Source organism: Asterias amurensis, chromosome 7, assembly GCF_032118995.1.
Source record: "Asterias amurensis chromosome 7, ASM3211899v1".
Lineage (NCBI taxonomy): Eukaryota > Metazoa > Echinodermata > Asteroidea > Forcipulatida > Asteriidae > Asterias > Asterias amurensis.
In genome coordinates this window covers 13,688,543-13,707,765 of record NC_092654.1, presented here as the reverse complement: position 1 = coordinate 13,707,765, position 19,223 = coordinate 13,688,543, and the positions used below count along the sequence as shown (strand labels likewise).

Here is a 19,223-nt window from a genome sequence, read left to right as displayed (position 1 = left end):
GCAGGTGAATTGAACTGGGAAAAAAAACCCAAGTGGTTCCACCAAGTGATTTATACAATTGACAAATTAAGCGTTACAATAGACCCCTAAATTGGCTGCCATCCCCGATGCAACGCCTCTCCAATATACTTGTCTGCATCTTCGGTATCAGCAGATGCTTAAATTTCCCAGGTGATTATTATTACCACAGCGCTGAACTAGTTCACGAATAGTGTGCAGGCTTCCTGAAGCTATCACGTTTACCCGCACTCACGCCGGTTTCCCCATGTATATACTCTTCCAGGGCGGAAACCACTCCGCCAATTCAAACGTCGATGCTAACCAGTTTCCCCACACCAAATAAAAGTAGGTTGAGTTACTAATGAAAATTTTCTGGCAGATTTGTGTGCCGGCGATCGATGCGCCAGTAAAATGCGTGCTTTCCCAGTTACAGACAGTCGTGAATTGTGATCTAAATGCTGACAGGTAATCAATACGCTCGTGGAACTCCACAGATTCTTTCTCCCCCCCCCCCCAAACATTTTTGTGGGGTGTTTCTTTCTTGTTGATGATGAGCAACGTGGAAATAAGGGGTGGTGGGTTTGCCTCCAACGACATCTTCCACAGTTACTACACAGAAATAAATGTCCTAAAACGACTTTATAATAGTTCTGACAGAGGGGTTACGGGTAGGGAAAAACTGATGGGAAGATGAATCCGAGGTTGAAATGTCTTAGAGTCTATCCGCTCACACTAAAGAGCTCAGATTTTAACATTCATCACCTGGTTGTACATCTTCAAATCTTTAAATAATAAATAATAATGAAAATTTATAAAGCGCACAAATCCACAGAAGTGCTCATGGCGCTAAAATACAAACAATAGCATTAATTAATATACAATAACAACAACAAAAATTAAAATGTAAACCTAAGTTGAGAGAAATCTAGAACATGTGGTATAGAATACAATAATACAAACGCAATATTTAAGAAAAAACATCCTAAAAGGTAACAAAAATAACAATAACTAAACCATTGAATCAAATGCCTGTTTGAAGAGATGTGTTTTTCAGTTGTTTTTTAAATTGGGTCAAAGAAACGGATGATTTTACTAGTGCAGGCAGTTTGTTCAGGCAGTTCTTTGCAAAGTACAAGCCAGTTATTCCTAGCCATTGAACTTTGCTCTTTAAGGGGGCACAGCAATTTTCCTCTGGTAAGGGGCACGCCTAAATTTGTACAGGAACCTTGCACAGGACAGCATGGCCATTGCTGCAGACCTGTGCTGTGGGTTATTTTGAGGCCTGACTACCATTGACCAGGCATGAAGCCTTTGATTAAACATACTGAAAGCACACAAATTTGTACAACAAGGGTGATTTTTTTCTTCATTATTCTCTTGCAACTTCGATGACCAATAAGCAAATTGCGTGTTAGATTTGAATGTTGTCTGGTACAATGACGTGCTTGATCAGTTGATCGCAAGTTACCACTTAAATTTGAATTCACCAGACTATAGAGACAGTTGCCATGTCACATGATTAGTAGTGCTGGGCGAATAGTGAAATTTTGTTATTCGGATACCGCTGGCCAACTATCCGAAATTAACCGGATATTCGAATAGTTTTTTCGCTGCTAAAGGGCGCTATTAAAAAAAAAAAAAAAAAAAAAAAAAAATTTTTTTTTGCCGCTAAAGGGCGCTTTTCGTTTGTGAATGAGATCTTATGGGCGGATTGATATTAGTTTTAGACAGTGTCACTCGGTTCATTCATAAAAATGACCGGATCTAATTTAAAGATGGCGATTTGATCGTGATTGACTCTACGTGAAGGAAAACTTTTGTAATCTTTGAACAAATTACGTCAGAAATGTCATTGTTTTAACTCTTCACGAAGGTGAGCATAGTTAAATACTTAGTTTATGCTGTTTTATGCTGTCTTAATAGAAGTTTCATAAGGATTCAGACAAAACATTCATATCAGTTGTCGCCCGACGTCCGCGGATATTCGGATATAAAAGAATATCCGGTTACTTGGTTGTAATTACAGAACTATCCGGTTTATAAATAGGTATTCGCGCCCTATGCGGATATCCGGTTAAGAAAAAAAAGGCATTCGCGGTTACTGATAGGAAAACCTTTTCGCCATTAACCGGATATTCGAATAATTCGCCCAGGCCTAATGATTAGGGGCAATCTTTTACTTAGTTACGTAAGAGACAGTGAACACCCATACATGATTCTGAATGGACGTGTATGGCACAATGGTACCAGGGTTTGCTCATTTGGAGGTTGCTATACAAAAGCTTGCCCGAACCATTTGACATAGCAACTGTCTCTATAGTCTAGTGAATTCAAATTTCAGTGGTAACTTCTGATCAAGCCCATCATTGTACCAGACAATGTTCAAATCTAACACGCAAATGGCTTATTGAGTCAGAATTTTTACCAAAGGTGTCAAGTGCCTAAGAGAAGGGTATGTTCTGGTATAGCTGGCTGCAGATTGTGCTATGTAAATAAATGGGCTACCGGTTTCATATTTCAAAAATAGCACTGCAAACCTTGTAGCCAAAAAATAATGAGCGCTTTGAGATGCCCTCGAGCGTGGTAAAGCACTACATCGACCTAATTCACCTGAAGTCATCATGAACAATAATAATCCTGACTGCTCCATTTTGGGAGTCAATGTGGGTTGTACAGTGAATTGAGGTTTATAATAGCGCAGAGTTTACACGTTCACCAGTTGGCTAAAAAAAAAATGAAGAGTTTGGCTAAGTCACCGCATGTGACGTGCGTGCAAGGGATCGATGTGCATATTACTATTTTCAGTAATAGTATTTATTACATGTGAATGCTTAGAAAATATCAACAGAGACTACCTGTTACATTCCATTACTTTGCTTGCTCCCCATAAACAGTAGTTGAACTTTTCTTTTTAATTATTTAAGCTAAAATACATGTCATACATGTACTGACTCTAAAAATACTGAACAAAAGTAAATATTACAATGTATTTCGCATTCTGCATTTCCACGTCTGTATTCTGAGAAGTTACATGTGTTTTTAAGAAATTTATGATTTGATAGTTTTCTTTCAACAGTTGTCCCCGTTCCATTGATTGAATATTTGATTCAAACTTGTTTTCCTTTCTAAAATATGAACAATTTCTCACATCTTCCCTTGCTCCCATCTCCACGATGCGGTACATGAATGTAATACACCCCCAGGGTTGTATTCAGTTTTTGTAGCGATTATCATTTTTGTTTTCCCTAACAACAGTCTTCAATATTTCATTATTTTTTCCTTTGATATCTCTCATCTCATCTTCTCACACAAAGGCCCGAGGTATGTTTCACTCTTTGACCCCCAAGCTCAGGGGGGGGGGGGGAGGGTCCTTAATCATATAAAAACAGTCCCACAGGTGTCCCTCTCCACTAATTAAGACCTCGTCATCTTTGTTGGCTAAACAAGCTTACTGATGGAGATTGGGCCGGCACTGGGGGCTAATGATCCGGCACAATGATGTGTCATAACTGTTATTGAATTATATTGCTTTAATAATCACCCTGGGCAGCCCTTTGTTGTCGAGGCGCATATTGTTTCCGATCCAAGGGGAAAAAGAGAGCCGGTGCTGATGAGTTTTTTTAAGTAGACATGAGGGGTTGGATGTATGACAAAGAAATAAAAAAATTGCTTCATCTGAATAATTGTAGACGATAAACAAAGAGCTTCTAATCTTTCTACTGTTCCTCTTTTACTCTCTCTGATTTCATTACCCCTTTCTTCTTTTCATTTCTTTTAGAGAAACGTATAGGGGCCTATAAATGTTGTAGTAAACCGACAGGGGTAAATTTTAATCAGGTTTGGGTTGAACAAAGACAAATTGACTGGAGGAACCATCGATTTGACTAAACTCTTCCTATCTTAGAATTAATCTTTGGACTTAGGACAAGTTAACCATGTTAGGTCGCATTGAACCCATCCTAAGTTAGAACGAGGTACGCGGCTTTTCTTTTCCAACTGTGAAGCAGAGTTTACTCCAAAGGGGGCTGATGCAAGGTCTGGCCAGTCCAACAGACAGGAACTATCAATCAAAAGCTAGCCAAACTGTTAGGAGATGACTGTGTACTGTCAACTACAGAACAGGAATCAAGTTCAAGAGAAAGCTTCAAGAGAGGACAGTTTGTGGATTGTACAGTATACACCTCCCCCCCCCCCACCCTCTCCACCAACCCATACATTCAAGGAAACCTTTTTTAACGGAACATGATGCCTTGGATCGGTCTTTGAGTTGGTCTTTGAAAAGCGTTTGTAACCGTTTGTTAGAAAATGCATATGGTTAGAAAGATGTTTAAAAGTAGAATACAATTATCCACATAGGTATTACCCGAAATTGCATGGTTTTCCTTTTACATCATGAACTGACACGTTCAGCCATTTATGGGAGTCAAAAATTGACCTCCCTTAAATGGGCGACCATGTTAGTCGAGGAGGTAAAAGGAAAACTACGCATTTTTGAGTGATACTTGTGTGGATCATTGATAATATTCTGGGTTTGCCCTTAACTTTTTAATTGACTACCCAAGGGGACCAGTAAACTTGTCATCTCACTGGTCCTCCATTTTTTTTACTGGTCCGTATTTTGAGGTATTCTCCACAATCGGTGGCTTATAAGCAATGGAGGGAAGTAAAAAACTATCCAACTAGACAAGATGGACAGAATGTCCGCTCCAGCCAGCGAGCCATTGTTGGGGCAGAACACTGACATTATTACTCAAAGTTACAGGTGTTTTCTGTCAAAAATAGTCAAAACTCAAGTGGGGAACTCAAGTCGAGAACTGAAGTCGAGAACTCAAATCAAGAACTCACGCCATTAACTCAAGAGAACTACAAAAATAACAGCTAAGCAAGTTTTGAAATTTGCCCCCTTTCTTCACATCAAAGAAAACATAAAATATTAAATTGTCATTGTTTTGGTTAAAATGCAGTGAATGCAGTGAATGGTGGTTCTTGCTCTAATAATTTGAATTATAAACTGTCAAACAAAGAAAGACCCATCTAAAAACTTGTTTTGCTTCAAGTTTAATCTTTAACACTACTTGAAGTTTAAGTATGTCGAGTTATGATGCAAAGCGTACACCTTAGCAAGCCTATTGTGCACGTACATGCACATCTACATGTATGTCCAATGGTTGTGCAACAGACAACAAAATGAAGCAGCTTACAACAACAGAGGGGGCTGTTGCACTTAAATGCACACACTATATTGGGAGTGAATCACACAGCTTTTTAATAGTGGACCAAAGACCAGTATTATTCTCACATTGTGTATCCCAATATACTATGCAAAAAAATAACAAATCTGTTAAAATGTGGGCTTATTTGGCCATCAAAGTTGTGAGTAAATGTTTAAAGGCACCAAGGCCAAGACCTGTGCAAATGGAGGCCATGGCCTGCCTGTTATTCCAGGCCTGCAATGAAATGGGTGACTTTTGGTAAAATTAAACATAACAGATGCCCGCTTTGGAGCCAGAAGAAGCGCAAACTTTTTGCATGCAGCAGTTGTACGCGAGTAAGATCTGCAATGACTTACAATGTACCAACAGGATATGGGACAAAGGAAAGAACCACTGAAGTTTTCACAGGGTTGCTAAAATGGGAATGTGTGACTTATATGGTGGAAAAAAAGGCCGTTTTGTGAAGATTGAATCCATTCATGCACACTGCCTCTTAAAATTTAGTGAAATGGCAAATTTCAGAAAATGTTTGCGTTGACCAGAATAAGAGTTCTCCCAATGCACAAGCTTTACATAGCATATATCAGGTTGAATTAGGTGAACTGCTGGTTAATACCACAAATAATTGCAGGCAAAATGGGTTTTTGTTTTTGTTTTTTTATCTCCAGAGATTTAATTCACACAAATCAAAAAGATAAAACAATTTTATAATGCCCCAAATTGGGGTTTTAAAACAAAATATATATTGCAAGGTAAAAAAAAACATTTTGTGAACCTTGTTTTAATTGAGCATGCTTACAGTTTAGGCCAAACTTAAAAGAAATTGCAAGTCTCCAACGACGAAACCCTGTAAAATGCTATTGTGTTTGATACCCCTTCATGCCATGTGAAAATGTTGATAATATTCAATCTAAACAGCATTGCACTTGACCTTGTGAATGGCGCAAAAATTTCTCTGTGGAATTAATTTTGTGGTTGATGTCCGATGATGTCATGTTTCAAGTTTCACTCTGAAACCGTATACATTTTACACCATTTTAAAGTGTGGAGGTTTGAGATTTTTTTTCTCCACTTTCATGAGGCCTCTCTTGATTGGAAAATGAGTCCATCACAATATTGAATTTGACATTGGAGACCCTCTTCAGGCACTCGGGATCGGTTGGAAACATATGGACCCTACTTAGCTTGTCACACTCTTCTCATTACTAAACAGACCCAAGGCCTGATACTTCACAGAGGCAATGAAGACAATTGCCTCTATGCCATTGCCTTGATGCCCCTGAAATGCTTGATAAATTTATAATTTACTCAGAGGGTTCCCTCTTCCAAGGAGAAAATGGCTTGGTGCCCTTGCACTCTTACAAATGAAGCACACAGGCCTGATGAACTAACTGTTCATACCCCAGGCCTGATACTTCACAGAGATTGCCTCCATGCCCCCAGCCATTGCTTTGATGCCCCTGAATTGCTCTATAAATTTACAGTTTTCTCATAGGGTGCCCTTTACCGAGGAGAAAATGCCTTGGTGTCCTTGCCCCCTTTCAAAAACTATACATACCCAGGCTTGATACCTCACAGAGATTGTCTCTATGCCTCAGAGCCATTGCCTTGATGCCCTTGAAATGCTCTGGTAGAAATTTACAATTCCCCAAAAGCCCCTTTCACACGAGTGTAATTTAGCATGGGTCCCTTGCTAAATTGGAGCATGGTTGTAAGATTTTACAAAATGCACCTCGTGTGAAAGGACAAGGGTCTCTTGTCAAATCTTGTCCAACATTGCTAGATTTTGTCGGAGGTCCGGACCTACGACAACATCTTACACTAGCGGAAGTTTTGACCAAGGACGTGGGCTACATCATCGTGTGAAAGGAATCCTTGTTTATTGAACGACGTCCTAGGTGAAAATGCCCATACAGCGCATGCTATTGTGGGTGCTATCTTGTCCAACTAAGGTGATCAGGATTACCAATTCGTCATATCACTCTCATGTCACACAAGGGTTGTTAGTTTTTTAACTTTGCAGTGGGAAAGCTCACAAAATCAGTCACACACGGTGATAACAAATAAACAATCCACGCTCGTAAATTTTGTAGCAAGGGACCATGGCTACATTTTGGCCTTGTGAAAAGGGCTTTAGAGTGCCCTTTACCAAGGAGACAATGCCTTGCACCCTTGCCCTTTCAAAAACTATAATACCCCAGGCCTGATACATCACAGAGATTGCCTGTATGCCCCCAGCCATTACCTTGAAGCCCCTGAAACACTCACAGTAGAAATTTATAATTCCCCCATAAAGCGCCCTTTACCAAGGAGTAAATGCATTGGTCTCCTTGCCCTTTCAAAAACGAAGCATACATGTACAGGCCCGGAACCCTCCATGGCATGTAGTTCAGGGGACACCTGCCAAAAATACACACAGCCCTGAACCATCTTGTGTTGACATTTTCTAACATTTTTTTCAAACATCCATTAAGTTTTCAAAAAGAATGGCTTTTGAGGACTATTACAAACATACAGTGATCCAGACAGATCGAAGATTTCGCCGGATCAGGACTAAAAGATCAATAGTGCAGTCCCAAGATTGTGGATTTCATAAAATTACTTTTAATGTTACATACTAGAGCTCCTGGTTAAATGGAGAAGAAGGGTTCCTAAAGAAATTGTTTGTCAAAAAGAATCTTTCCTCTCGAAGAAAAAACACTTATTGGTGAATTTTGATTTACTTTTTCAAAAGTTCAATATGCTTTTTTTTTTTTTCATTTACAACAACCCCAATCATAACAGATATGAAACTGCCATTTAAGGAACCTTTTTTAAGGACTTTATCAACAGTTTTTGTGTACAGTGTTGAATTCCTTGTTATTTTCCTCATTCAAATGTGTACGCACGCTCCTACATAAATGTAACTAAACAACAACCCGAGGGCAATGCCACTTCTAGGGAAATGGCTTCTCAGCCTTTAAGCTCACTGAAAAGCTTTATTAATCAAAGTCGAGTTGAAACTTCACACTGCGCTTAGAAAAGAAGAAACACACGTCAAAATCTTGTGCCAGCCAAAGGAAATGGAGATACACGCGATGTGTGAACGTTCACACATCAGTCTACTTTATCAGATAAGCACAAAGTACAATGAACTTTTTTAGCAAGAGTAATTAAAAATGCAACTGGGGTGGTTTGTTTGGGGGGCTGGGGTGAGAGGGAAGTTTCTCATTTATACTTTGGCACTCGATGGTTGATCTGTATTGCAGAAGAGGGGTTTTGAATCAGTTGTAAAAATTATCACTTTTTAAGTATTCAAATACTTACATTTGTGACACTCCCAGCCCAAACCTGATGCTTGAAAGGGAAGAAGGCACCAGGACAGTTTCTCCCCTATCTGTCTATAACAACATTTTAAGGGGCACCAATGTTCCCCTTTAAAAGCACTGGACACGTTTGACATTGTCAAAGACCAGTATTCTCATTCCTAAAGAATGAAATTGTACTTGAAAGTATTTGAATAAAAAACAAAATAACTGCATGTTTTTTTCTTCAAACTATCACTGTCTGTTTGGAACTGTAGATCATTTATATATTTAGATTACTGCAGACTTCTCAAACGTATTAATCAACAGGATGTTGAACCGGCTCAACAAACTTTGGGCGAAGAAAAAAACGGCAAAGAAAACAAAGAAAAAAAGGAAAAAACAACTCACGAGGGAGGATTAGAGAAATAAATTAAGCCCAAAGGGTGGGCTTAACTTGAGGAAATAAAAGAGTATCTACATGTATAGGCTATGGTAGAAAGTTTCTCTTTCTTGGTTCTAGTCAAAGAGCTGGCTTAAGCGTACCGCTTTTGCCCAGCTACCCTGCTATGATCCAACCGTGTTTACCCCAGGGTGGGTCGAGACAAGGAAAGGGGCAAGGGGCAGGTTTAAGAACGGTGACAGGTGCATTTTAAAATTGTAACCTTTAAATCCGTAGAAAGGAAAATGATATGATAAGAAGTAAGTTCAACTATCATTTAATTCTCTTCTACAAACTAATGATCTCCTGAGAATCATTTAACGTTCATTTCATTAGACATTGGGTCAGAATGGTTGCAGGCCTCAACTTAAATGGAGGCCAAGGAGGCAATTGGCCCCTTGTTGGCCCTCGTCTTGGTACCTCTTCAAAGAGGGGGTATAAAAAAAAATGGGATTTCAGTTTTATTTTCAAGAGTACACTTTAAATTAATGTAATAATTTGCCACCTGATCACATCACAAAGACGAAAACATGTTTTTCGTTCAAAATTTGCTATATAAGCTACGAGACGGCACAAAGATTTTTGCTTCGTGAGATGTGGTATGTAAACGTTACAACTGTTCACAAGCAAGAGGGCACTATTTAAGTTCAACATTGTTCGTATGCAGATACAATGCTGTCATGGTTAGATAAACCATAGAAGTGAAGACGTACACCTAAGTAGTGGTATTATAATACACAACAAACAATTATTTGTTGAATAAAGACAAATTTACTAAATATGATCAGAGCAATCTTTGAACCAAATACTGCTCAACTACATGTAGACAATTTGCACAACTCCAAATCAATTAAAATTTACCCAGCCAGTTTATGATTTGATATAATTGTTTTATACAAAATATGTATTACAAGTTTCCAAAACGGTACATACCATATACCCCTCCACAGAAAACTCTGGGCAGGGCTAGTAGTTGTAAATTACAGGCCTCAGTGAACGATGACTACAGTACATATCATGTCTACAGTACAACAATAATCAATACAGCAGGTCTAGAGCCCTACCCGCTGCTCGGCGCCACTTCGGCTTGCAAGGACACCCAAATGGCCCTGAACATCAGCAGCAGGAAAGGGCCAACTCGGCTAATGACTCAAATCAAATTCTTTGGAAACAAATAAACCTTGAGATAGCTGAATTAGTTACTGGGACACCATTCCAATGTAGCTAACTATGTGTATCTTAGACAAATTGCACGTACTTACATGCACAGTCAAGATAGTAGGATCTAACTTGATTTGTAAAATTGAGTTCCAAATTAAAATAAACTTGCAAAAAAAAACCAGCAATTTTTATGTTGAGCAGTTCCCAAGCTGTTAGCCGATAAGAAAACTGAGAAGAACGTTTTTGAGAAAGTCAACAAATATTAACTCTCAAACATAGATGTCGAAACCCTTTATACATACTTTAGTTTGTGTTTGTTTTCTGCGCAGGTTAATGCTAGGTGCGTGAAAACCCAAGTTCAATTTTTTTTTTAAATAAACCACCAGGTCCCAATCTTAATGGAAATGCTCCAAGCACAATTGTTACACCTCGATAACAATTGTCAAACTTAATTGGTCCAGAACCAATCACTTGATATGATACAAAAACGCATGTACCATGGCTAGCCATGGTACATGTGTTTTTAATGGTTGATTTCCAGCGCTTCGTACATATAACAGCCACGGGTTCGAGGGAACAGTGAAGAATTGTTTCCTATTTGAACAACTGTTGGTCTGATCATTAAAAACTACGCATACTCCGTTTGTAATAATGTTGGACGATGACAACAGAACTTCGAGAAGAGGAACAGGATATAACAAAACAATTGTTCAACGCTGTTTTAGGGGTCCATTTCACTGAATTCTTGTGGATAATATCAGAAATGCAATGTAATTTTTTAGTACACGGTATTTTATGTCTGCATGTACTATCTATCTACCTGTAAGTTTAGAGCCCTTCTTTAAGAAAGAAAAAAACACTTTCAAACAGAGAGCATTGACACAAAACATGTTTCTTAATTAAGTCTGAATGTTAGCGCCATTCATGCCTTTTCATTCCTGGGGGGTCTAGCAATCTATTGGATCATGGTCAGTGTAGGTAAACAAAGGGAATTAAATTAACACCACAGACATAGTATGCAAGTTAATCTAATTTTGGCTTTGAGTAATGACTAAAGAAAAGTTTGTTGTTTCACTGTGATCTTGTGATCTTTAAATACAGTTTGCCACAAAAAAAAGTTCTCGCTGACTAGTGACATGGCATTTTTCACTGTGATTCATTGGGGAAAAAGTCAGGTGCATGCCGAGTTGGTGTTAATCGAATAACTAAAGGTCTTTCAAATTGGCAAGGTGAAGTTCACTACAGAGAAAAGGGTAGATCAGTGAGACGTGTTCTCTATGTGCATGTGGGGGTAAGGACCAAGGGTTTCTCCCCAGGATTTGTTAAAACTGTGGGGCATTCCAAAAGCGGCTTAATCCTTTTGACCTTGAAAGTAAATCAGATGGAGATTAATTACTTTAATAATTTGTTTGTGTTGGTAGCTTAGTAAAGTAATGAGAGTATCATTTGATATTTTGTGTTGATGTTGTCAACCCTTTGACAGTGTCAGACATGTACAGATGTCAGAGACAAAAACCCTCGTTCACGTCTTTCTCAATCTCACACATAAATTTAACCAGAATTTACCCAAGTTTGGTCAGATTTTCGTCATTGTCAATCTTCAAAAGTACAACTTATTAAAGTTAATTAAAACAAGTTGATGTTGATTCCATAGATGGCACTTTTTTTTATGAATGCCTACAATTTAAGTATTGTGATACTCTGAGCACAAGCATTTAGAAACCGATTTACCTTTAGAAAATTAACTTCAATTTATGTGTTTATTCCTTTATCGAACAACCACAGCCAGAAAATCTTGACAAGTGTATGGCGCCCACCATGTGATGACTGCAATTTTTCTGGGGTGTATAACCATATGTCTACAAGGGGTCACTTTATTTAGTTTTTCAAACAGAATGTTTATTTTCCATTTTTATATCATCACAACTGCAAAGACTTCAGCAACACGCCAAATCAGCAACATCGCCACAGATTATGGTTTACGTTTTTATTGTAAGTGTGATACAATAATGGCAAACAAGGACTTTGGTAGAATTGGCCCTGCTGGAATTACACAGAGGCTAAGGAGGCCATGAGTCTTTTTAGGGAATCAAAAGGACTACCACTTTGGCACTTGGACTGTAGTACGTATGTACCAGATTTAGTTTAGTACTATAGTATTAGTTATTAGGAGTGTTAAGTGGGGCTCCGCTAGATTGGTGCCAAAGGATATAATATAATTCCTATAATTTCCATATACTTTCTCTTTAAATAAAGATGGCTGTTTTGTTTTTGAAAATTAGGCAATTTATCTGTGACAAGAAGAACTTGAACTTTGAAGAATCAGGCTGGTGAAATAGAAGGGTTGAAATTTGAATAAAATAACCCCTGACCTGATAACACAGTTTACAACAAAACAAAAGACAACAAATTTTAAAGTCAATGTAGCAGGGGAAGGAAATAATACAGCTGGAGCTTAATGTAAAACCCTGTCGAGGACAGTGGGAAAGGGGGATTTAAAAACGATCCTCGAAAATGGCAGCACGTCTTTGCTGGACCACTTTGAGAGAGCAGTCACTGCCTCACTTACTGTGCAGTGTGTATTGAATGGACACTCAAGTGCGGCGACACTGTGACAACAACGTGTACAAACATATGGGGATTTTACGTGAAAACACAACACAAGAGAAGCATCCTAATAATTCACAAAACAACAACTAATTCACACACAAAAACCATACAAATTGGCGATTCTAAGTCCCACTTGACTACCAAACAATCAAGACGAGATTTATCCGGATAACTTACCGTAAACGGTGATTCCCACGGCTAAAATCAGAAGCAGACATCCCAGTCTGAGTGTCGCCATTTCTGCATTTCTGGCCTCGCTTTCATTTATGAGAGGCTGTTGAGGTCACAGTGGACTTACTCCCTCTGTATTTGACAGCGCTCTCAGTCACACACTCGGATAAATCTCTCAGAACCCGATGATACTAATAAAACATAACGGTAGGTGACCGTCCAAACAAAATGGGTGAAATTCTTTGCAACAAAATCATTAAAATCAGCACCATAATGATGAAGATATCATCAGAAAGTTATAATCAAGAGTAAATCATAGAAATAGACAGCGCCCTCTGTGGCTTCTTGTCACCGAAACTTTATACACAAGGTGATTTTGCATAGCTGTTACTTTCTAACACTTGCAGAACAGGTGTTGCAAGACCTTAAGATTAATTACCGAAACACGGAATAGGACATAGCTGTTGCAGAATTAATTAAGGGTTGGATAAGACAGAAAAAATATATGAGTCATACAGCTGTACTGACAAACACTACAAATTAATGGCAAAATTTGGGGTTCAATTAGCAGAGTTTGTACATGGGCTGCAGGAATGATGGGTGGGATGGTTGGGGGTGCGGATGCAGGAAAAACTTTGGATTTCAACAGTTCTATTAGCAACTTCCCTCCCATTTCCATCATCCTGTAGGCGATGAATAGCACCGAATCGTAAGCAGTTATGAACCTTTATTTTACTTTATAGTGCAAAAGTTCACACACTCGAGTGTCCCTTTATAATAAAACAACAAACGGCATAAGTCGGTCGGAATTTTGTTCTGGCATTACCATCCTCGAAAATTTTCCTGATTTTGTTGTTGTTGTTGTAAGGATTCCATTTTTTTGATCGATTTAGAAAACAAAAATTCCCAATTGAGAAAGCACAACGACACTGGAACGACTCACTGGCATATGCGTAGTGCAGAAAAAAAAATTGCGTTCCGGTCGCGTCGCCCTCTGCGGCCTCATATCAGAAGCCCCGGTAGCACCCAAAGTAGACACTGTTTGAGGGTTCAATCAAGTTTTTCATCTAAATGACACACATTCTTTGTCTTAGTGGCAGGCGGGTGCGGGTGGGGGGGGGGGGGGGCACTTTGAAATTTTGTCTAGCCCCTTAAACAAAAATGTTATAATGCTGAAACGCTATCGACACAGGAACTATACTCTGAAATGGCGACGAAGTTGTCGATGATTTTGCCAGAAAAAGACGCCGCATTTCATTGACGAAGTAGATATGAGAGTTTTTTTTAGACAATGTAAATATAATGCCTAGCCCACGTATATGCACTGAACATTTTTGGTAATTACTCCGAATAATTGTTAGCATAAAACCCGTTACTTTGGACCATGTTGAGACGAGTAACGGAGAGCTGTTGATATCCAGCAGTATGAAACATTGTGTCACGAGAAAGAGGTAATTTCTCACTCAAAATACTTTAGACCTGAACCCCTTTTTTTAGGCATCTGAAGCACACAATAATGTGTGCAAAAAGGTTCTTTTTCTTTCATTGTTCACTTGAATTGCAAATTCAATTTTCACAGATTTGTTATTTTATGTTTTTGTTGGGATAGACACACCAACTGACAATACAGGTCTTTGACAATTACCAAAGGTGCCCTATGCCTTTAATCCGAGTCATATTACAGTTACACCATGCAAGCTTTTGTATGATCACTGTAACTTTCTATACTTATTACGCACCAAGAACATGACAAACACAAAAATGCTGTTCGTTTTCGACTCCAATAAAATATCAGCAACTAAAGTTAGAGGGTGACGTAACTTTCAATTGCCACCCCGAAAAATGGCTCTTGAACCACGCCTGGTTGTGCTCACTATACAACTTTTTTTACTTTACAGTTTCCTAAAACCTGCTTTTTATTTCGTTTACTTCAGCCTAAACCCGTCTAGTCCGTGGATTAATGAAATTTGAAGAAGAAGAACAAAAAACCCGCACAGAAGTACAACAATACTGATTATTGCTGTCCCCATCTTGCCCAGTGTGACTCAACCCCTATGCTATAATGGCCTGCCACTAGGTGGTTGCGCTCACTAGCCAACCATTTTTACTTTACGGTTTCCTAAAATCTTCCTTTTTTATGAAATTGTTTGTTCTTTTTTCGGCCTAAATCCGTAGATAATTTAATGAAATTCAAAGAAAACAAAACGCACCGAGGTACAACAATAACGATTATTGCCCTCCTCTATCTTGTCCAGTGTGACTCCACCCCCAGGCTAATGCCCTGCCACCGAACCATGGAACTTGACAATATTATTTCCTCAGATGCCAATGGCCTATCATCAGCTTGGGGCACCATCTTCGCGCGGTGCCATGGAAGCGAGCCGCCCGTCGGGGGATGGGACGAAGAAGGCCCTTTCCGTATAATAATTATTGTCACAAAGTCTCCGGAATAATTTTGTCCACTGAGTTAAAGATCTCGGGCAATTTGTGGACGACAGCGAGAAATGTCATTAATTTTTTCTTTAGACAATTTTATAATTATTTTGTCTCCTGCTAATGAAAAGAAGTCTGTGGACTGTAGCCTTTTTTTAATTGGCGAAGCGAGTTACTTAATTTATAAGATGTCTCATCAGTTCTTTTTGAAAAAATTGTGGTTGATGTTGTTGAAGGTGTGAAGAAACGTGGCTCGGGTTTGATGTTTATGGGCTAAAAATACGGAACAGTTCCCTGAACCTGCTGGTGCTTGCAATAACTTCATTCTTGTAGTGTAGACAGTAAGTTTTTATTTTTCAGTTTCAACGATTTTTTAAAAATTAACAATACAGCTCAGAATCAATTGGGACAAACTGGGTTATACTGGGCCATTACTTTGGGTCATATCACCTTGGTACTACACAAGATTCGTATATGCGGCTGACAAAATAGTTGTAAGTGTTCATGTTTCGTGTGATTTTACATAACAAAATTTGAGCTTCATCTGTTGAGTGAGCCAGGAGGGGAAACAAGTGAAAAACCCTATAGTTACACGATTTTCAGCATGGAAACACTTTGTACTTATTTTAGTTTGTAACACTGCCGAAATCAGTTGCATTTTTTCAATGTATTTTTCAACTACAGTTTTCTCGAATAACGTGACCTCATTTCAGAGGGATTTGTTTCACCAACAGTGCATGTGAACTTAATCAGTAAGCATTCAGACTATAAAATATTGATGAAGGTTTATGTTTGGCCTACTAAAAGCCTTCTTAGATTTTGAAATGTATGCTAAGTCGTGATTCACCTTGTACAACAACACAACATTTTTATTACTAAACAGTGAATTCCAAACTTTACATTTTCAACACGTTTTGTTCTTCTTATTTAATCTGGGTCGTGAATTCGAAGCCTCCTACCAAAAAAAGTTGTGCCCCTTTTTGTGCCGTCTGTGAATGCATGATTCATACAACCTGCTCGCCCACCAAACTTTTGCCGCCAACAAAATTTGCAAACCTTTCCACACGACCAGCTTTTTGTTTAACCCACATCATTTGCATTGCAGATGATGTGGAGGTATAGAATGAAACTGCAATAATATCACTGAGAAGGATCCCAGACTACATTGCCTCGCCTTAAGGATGTTTATACTGCATATGTTGAACTGATACCCAATAACTTGGATCGATTAATGTCTAGGCCAAACAAAACACAACTATGACCATACGGTGCAGGAAGATGTTGTCCTGTTGTGGAATTCTAAATCGGCAGCAAGCCGAAATTAAAATGAGTTTTTTTTTCTTTCTGGTCAGCCATGGTGGGTACACACGTTAACAACAAATGCAATTAAAACATGAATACGAGGGACTTGTATTTAGCGATCAATATGGCGACCAAGATACCCTAACACCTCAGGCCGATGAGTAAAATTTAATTGAATTTGTATACTTTATAGAGTTCACTTGGTCTTAGCCAGGGCTAAGATTGTTTTGTGAGGCCGGAAGATCATTTTGAGTTTGTAACTCCTGCAAGGAATTGTTTTATTGGGACGCCAGCCAGTGTCTCCGGTCAGCTGTGAACGATCATCAGTTGTCCGACAGAAGGACGTGAATAATGTGTCCCTTAATAAAGGCAGTATACTATTGGTAATAGTCAAAGACTAGCCTTCACAGTTGGTGTATCTCAACATATGCATAAAATAACAAACCTGTGAAAAATTTGAGCTCAATCGGTCATCGAACTTGCGAGATAATAATGAAAGAAAAAACACCCTTGACACACGAAGTTGTGTGCATTTAGATGGTTGATTTCGAGACCTCAAGTTCTAAATCTGAGGTCTCGAAATCAAATTCGTGGAAAATAACTTTTTTTCTTGAAAACTATGGCACTTCAGAGGGAGCCGTTTCTCGCAATGTTTTATATCATCAACCTCTCCCCATTACTCATCACCGAGAAAGGTTTTATGCTAATAATTATTTTGAGTAATTACCAATAGTGTCCACTGCCTTTAAAATTGCACTAGATTGAAACAAGTTTTGGTAACATCAAGTTAGTTGGTTCTACCTCCATGGTTGTACAACATTAAAGTAATACAAGTAATGGCCTGACGTTTCGACCCTCCGGAAGTTTTTCTCGATTTAGCCTTGTTGGTATAAGCAGTTTGCAACAGCTAATTCTATTTTCACATTATTTTTAGAAATGTAGAAAATAGAGAATCTAAACTATAGGCACCTATACAATTTTTAAAAACCCCACATTTTTTTAATGCCAATGTTGAAAACATTCAAGTTCAATTTGCCAGCCTCATGCTGAGCCTGGCAAACTTTTGTCCATGAAAAATGATACCATTATACGGTGACTGCTTTATATTCACACACCCCTATATGTCCCGAAACCCCCTTTCCGACACCCTTATGTGCCGACACCACTGTTCCGACACTACTGTTCTGACACCCCTATGTTCCGACACCATGTTCTGACACCCCAATGTTCCGACAACCCTTCATGATTTACACCCAACGGTTTGGTTAGGGTTTGGGAAAACATACTAGGGGTGTTGGAACAGTAACCCATCATCCATTGCAATGAAATTTTGACAGTTATAAAGCTGTGTTTGTCAGAAATTTTTGGTAAATCTAGATGGAGTGGTATAGAACGAATGTGTCAAAACAAGTTTGTTTGATGGAGTTATACTCATCAACGCGAAATGGCCGGCTTGTTCAAAACGAGAGGGCGTGCCAATTGGTGGAAAGTTAATTCATCTCTGTGGGCGGGTACCAAAGTACGGGGTCCATGCTAAGTTCAAGTGTTTACCCCTCTTGTTCGGTTAATAGGCTACATGTGCCTGTATGTAATATACTCCATATCCTTAATAATCAACCTCTTCGGATACTTATACAATGTCATTTACAGCCCCTTCAGACAAAGATGTTCCCCCGTGGCCAAAAACACACCAGATATCTCGGTAGCCCTATGGACGTAAGTAACGCAATATCGCCGCTGCAATACAAATCATACACGAACTGTAATATCTGCTAGGCAAGCGATACGCACTGTCGCCCCGGGGACCCAAGATCCACAATTTCAACCATTCCTGTAGGGATTAATTAATGTTTTGAAATGAAAGTGAACAACTCGATCACTCTATTTATATATTCTGCTGCTTTACTGCGTTTGTCAATGGGAACAATATTACACTCGTGAGGGCGATGGGGTTGTGTCTAATAAGGCACGGAATTAAAGGGGTGATATTGATGAAGCAAGGTTTCGGACAATTTTTATTATAGGTAGGTCCCCATACAATGCCAACCACTTTGGACATTAAGAGCGAAAGTGTTCTGAAAGTATTTGTAATGAAACATGTTTAAGTAGATATTGGGGGAGGTTTGCAGTGATAAGTGCTCTTTTGAGTTCTGTTCACTTGGTTCTCAAACGAACCGGTATGGTTGACAATTCTGAACGTTTCGATCAGTATGCTCTGATCGTAGTCTGACCGTCTTCAGAAGAATGCTGGACTCTGTTGCTATGGTTCTGGTACTGCCGTGGAGATTATGGTATTTTAGGCTTTGATATAGAAAAAAAGAGTGTTTGCTTCACTCAAAAGGAAATTGGAATATCCAGATGCCAATTTGTTTACCTTCCATTAAAACCTTGTTTTATCAAAATTACCTTTCTGTGTTTTAAAGGAACACGTTGCCTTGGATCGGACGAGTTGGTCAAAACAAAAGCGTTTTTAACCGTTTTTTATATAATGCATATGGTTGAAAAGATGTTTTAAAAGTAGCATACAATGATCCACACAAGTTTGCCTCGAAATTGCGTGGTTTTCCTTCTACTGTGCGAACTATCACCGTCGGCCATTTATGGGAG

General features: G+C 38.9%; 1 protein-coding gene across 1 annotated transcript in view; it reads right to left on the bottom strand.

Moving 5' to 3' along the window:
- Nucleotides 1–12,961, bottom strand: part of LOC139939509 (activin receptor type-1-like) — a 73,297-nt gene extending 60,336 nt beyond the window's left edge. The window contains exon 1 of the mRNA XM_071935476.1: nt 12,888–12,961. Coding sequence (XP_071791577.1) covers nt 12,888–12,948 — 61 coding nt within the window. The 5' untranslated portion in view covers nt 12,949–12,961. The remainder of the gene's footprint in view (nt 1–12,887) is intronic.
- Between the last annotated feature and the right edge of the window lie 6,262 nt (nt 12,962–19,223).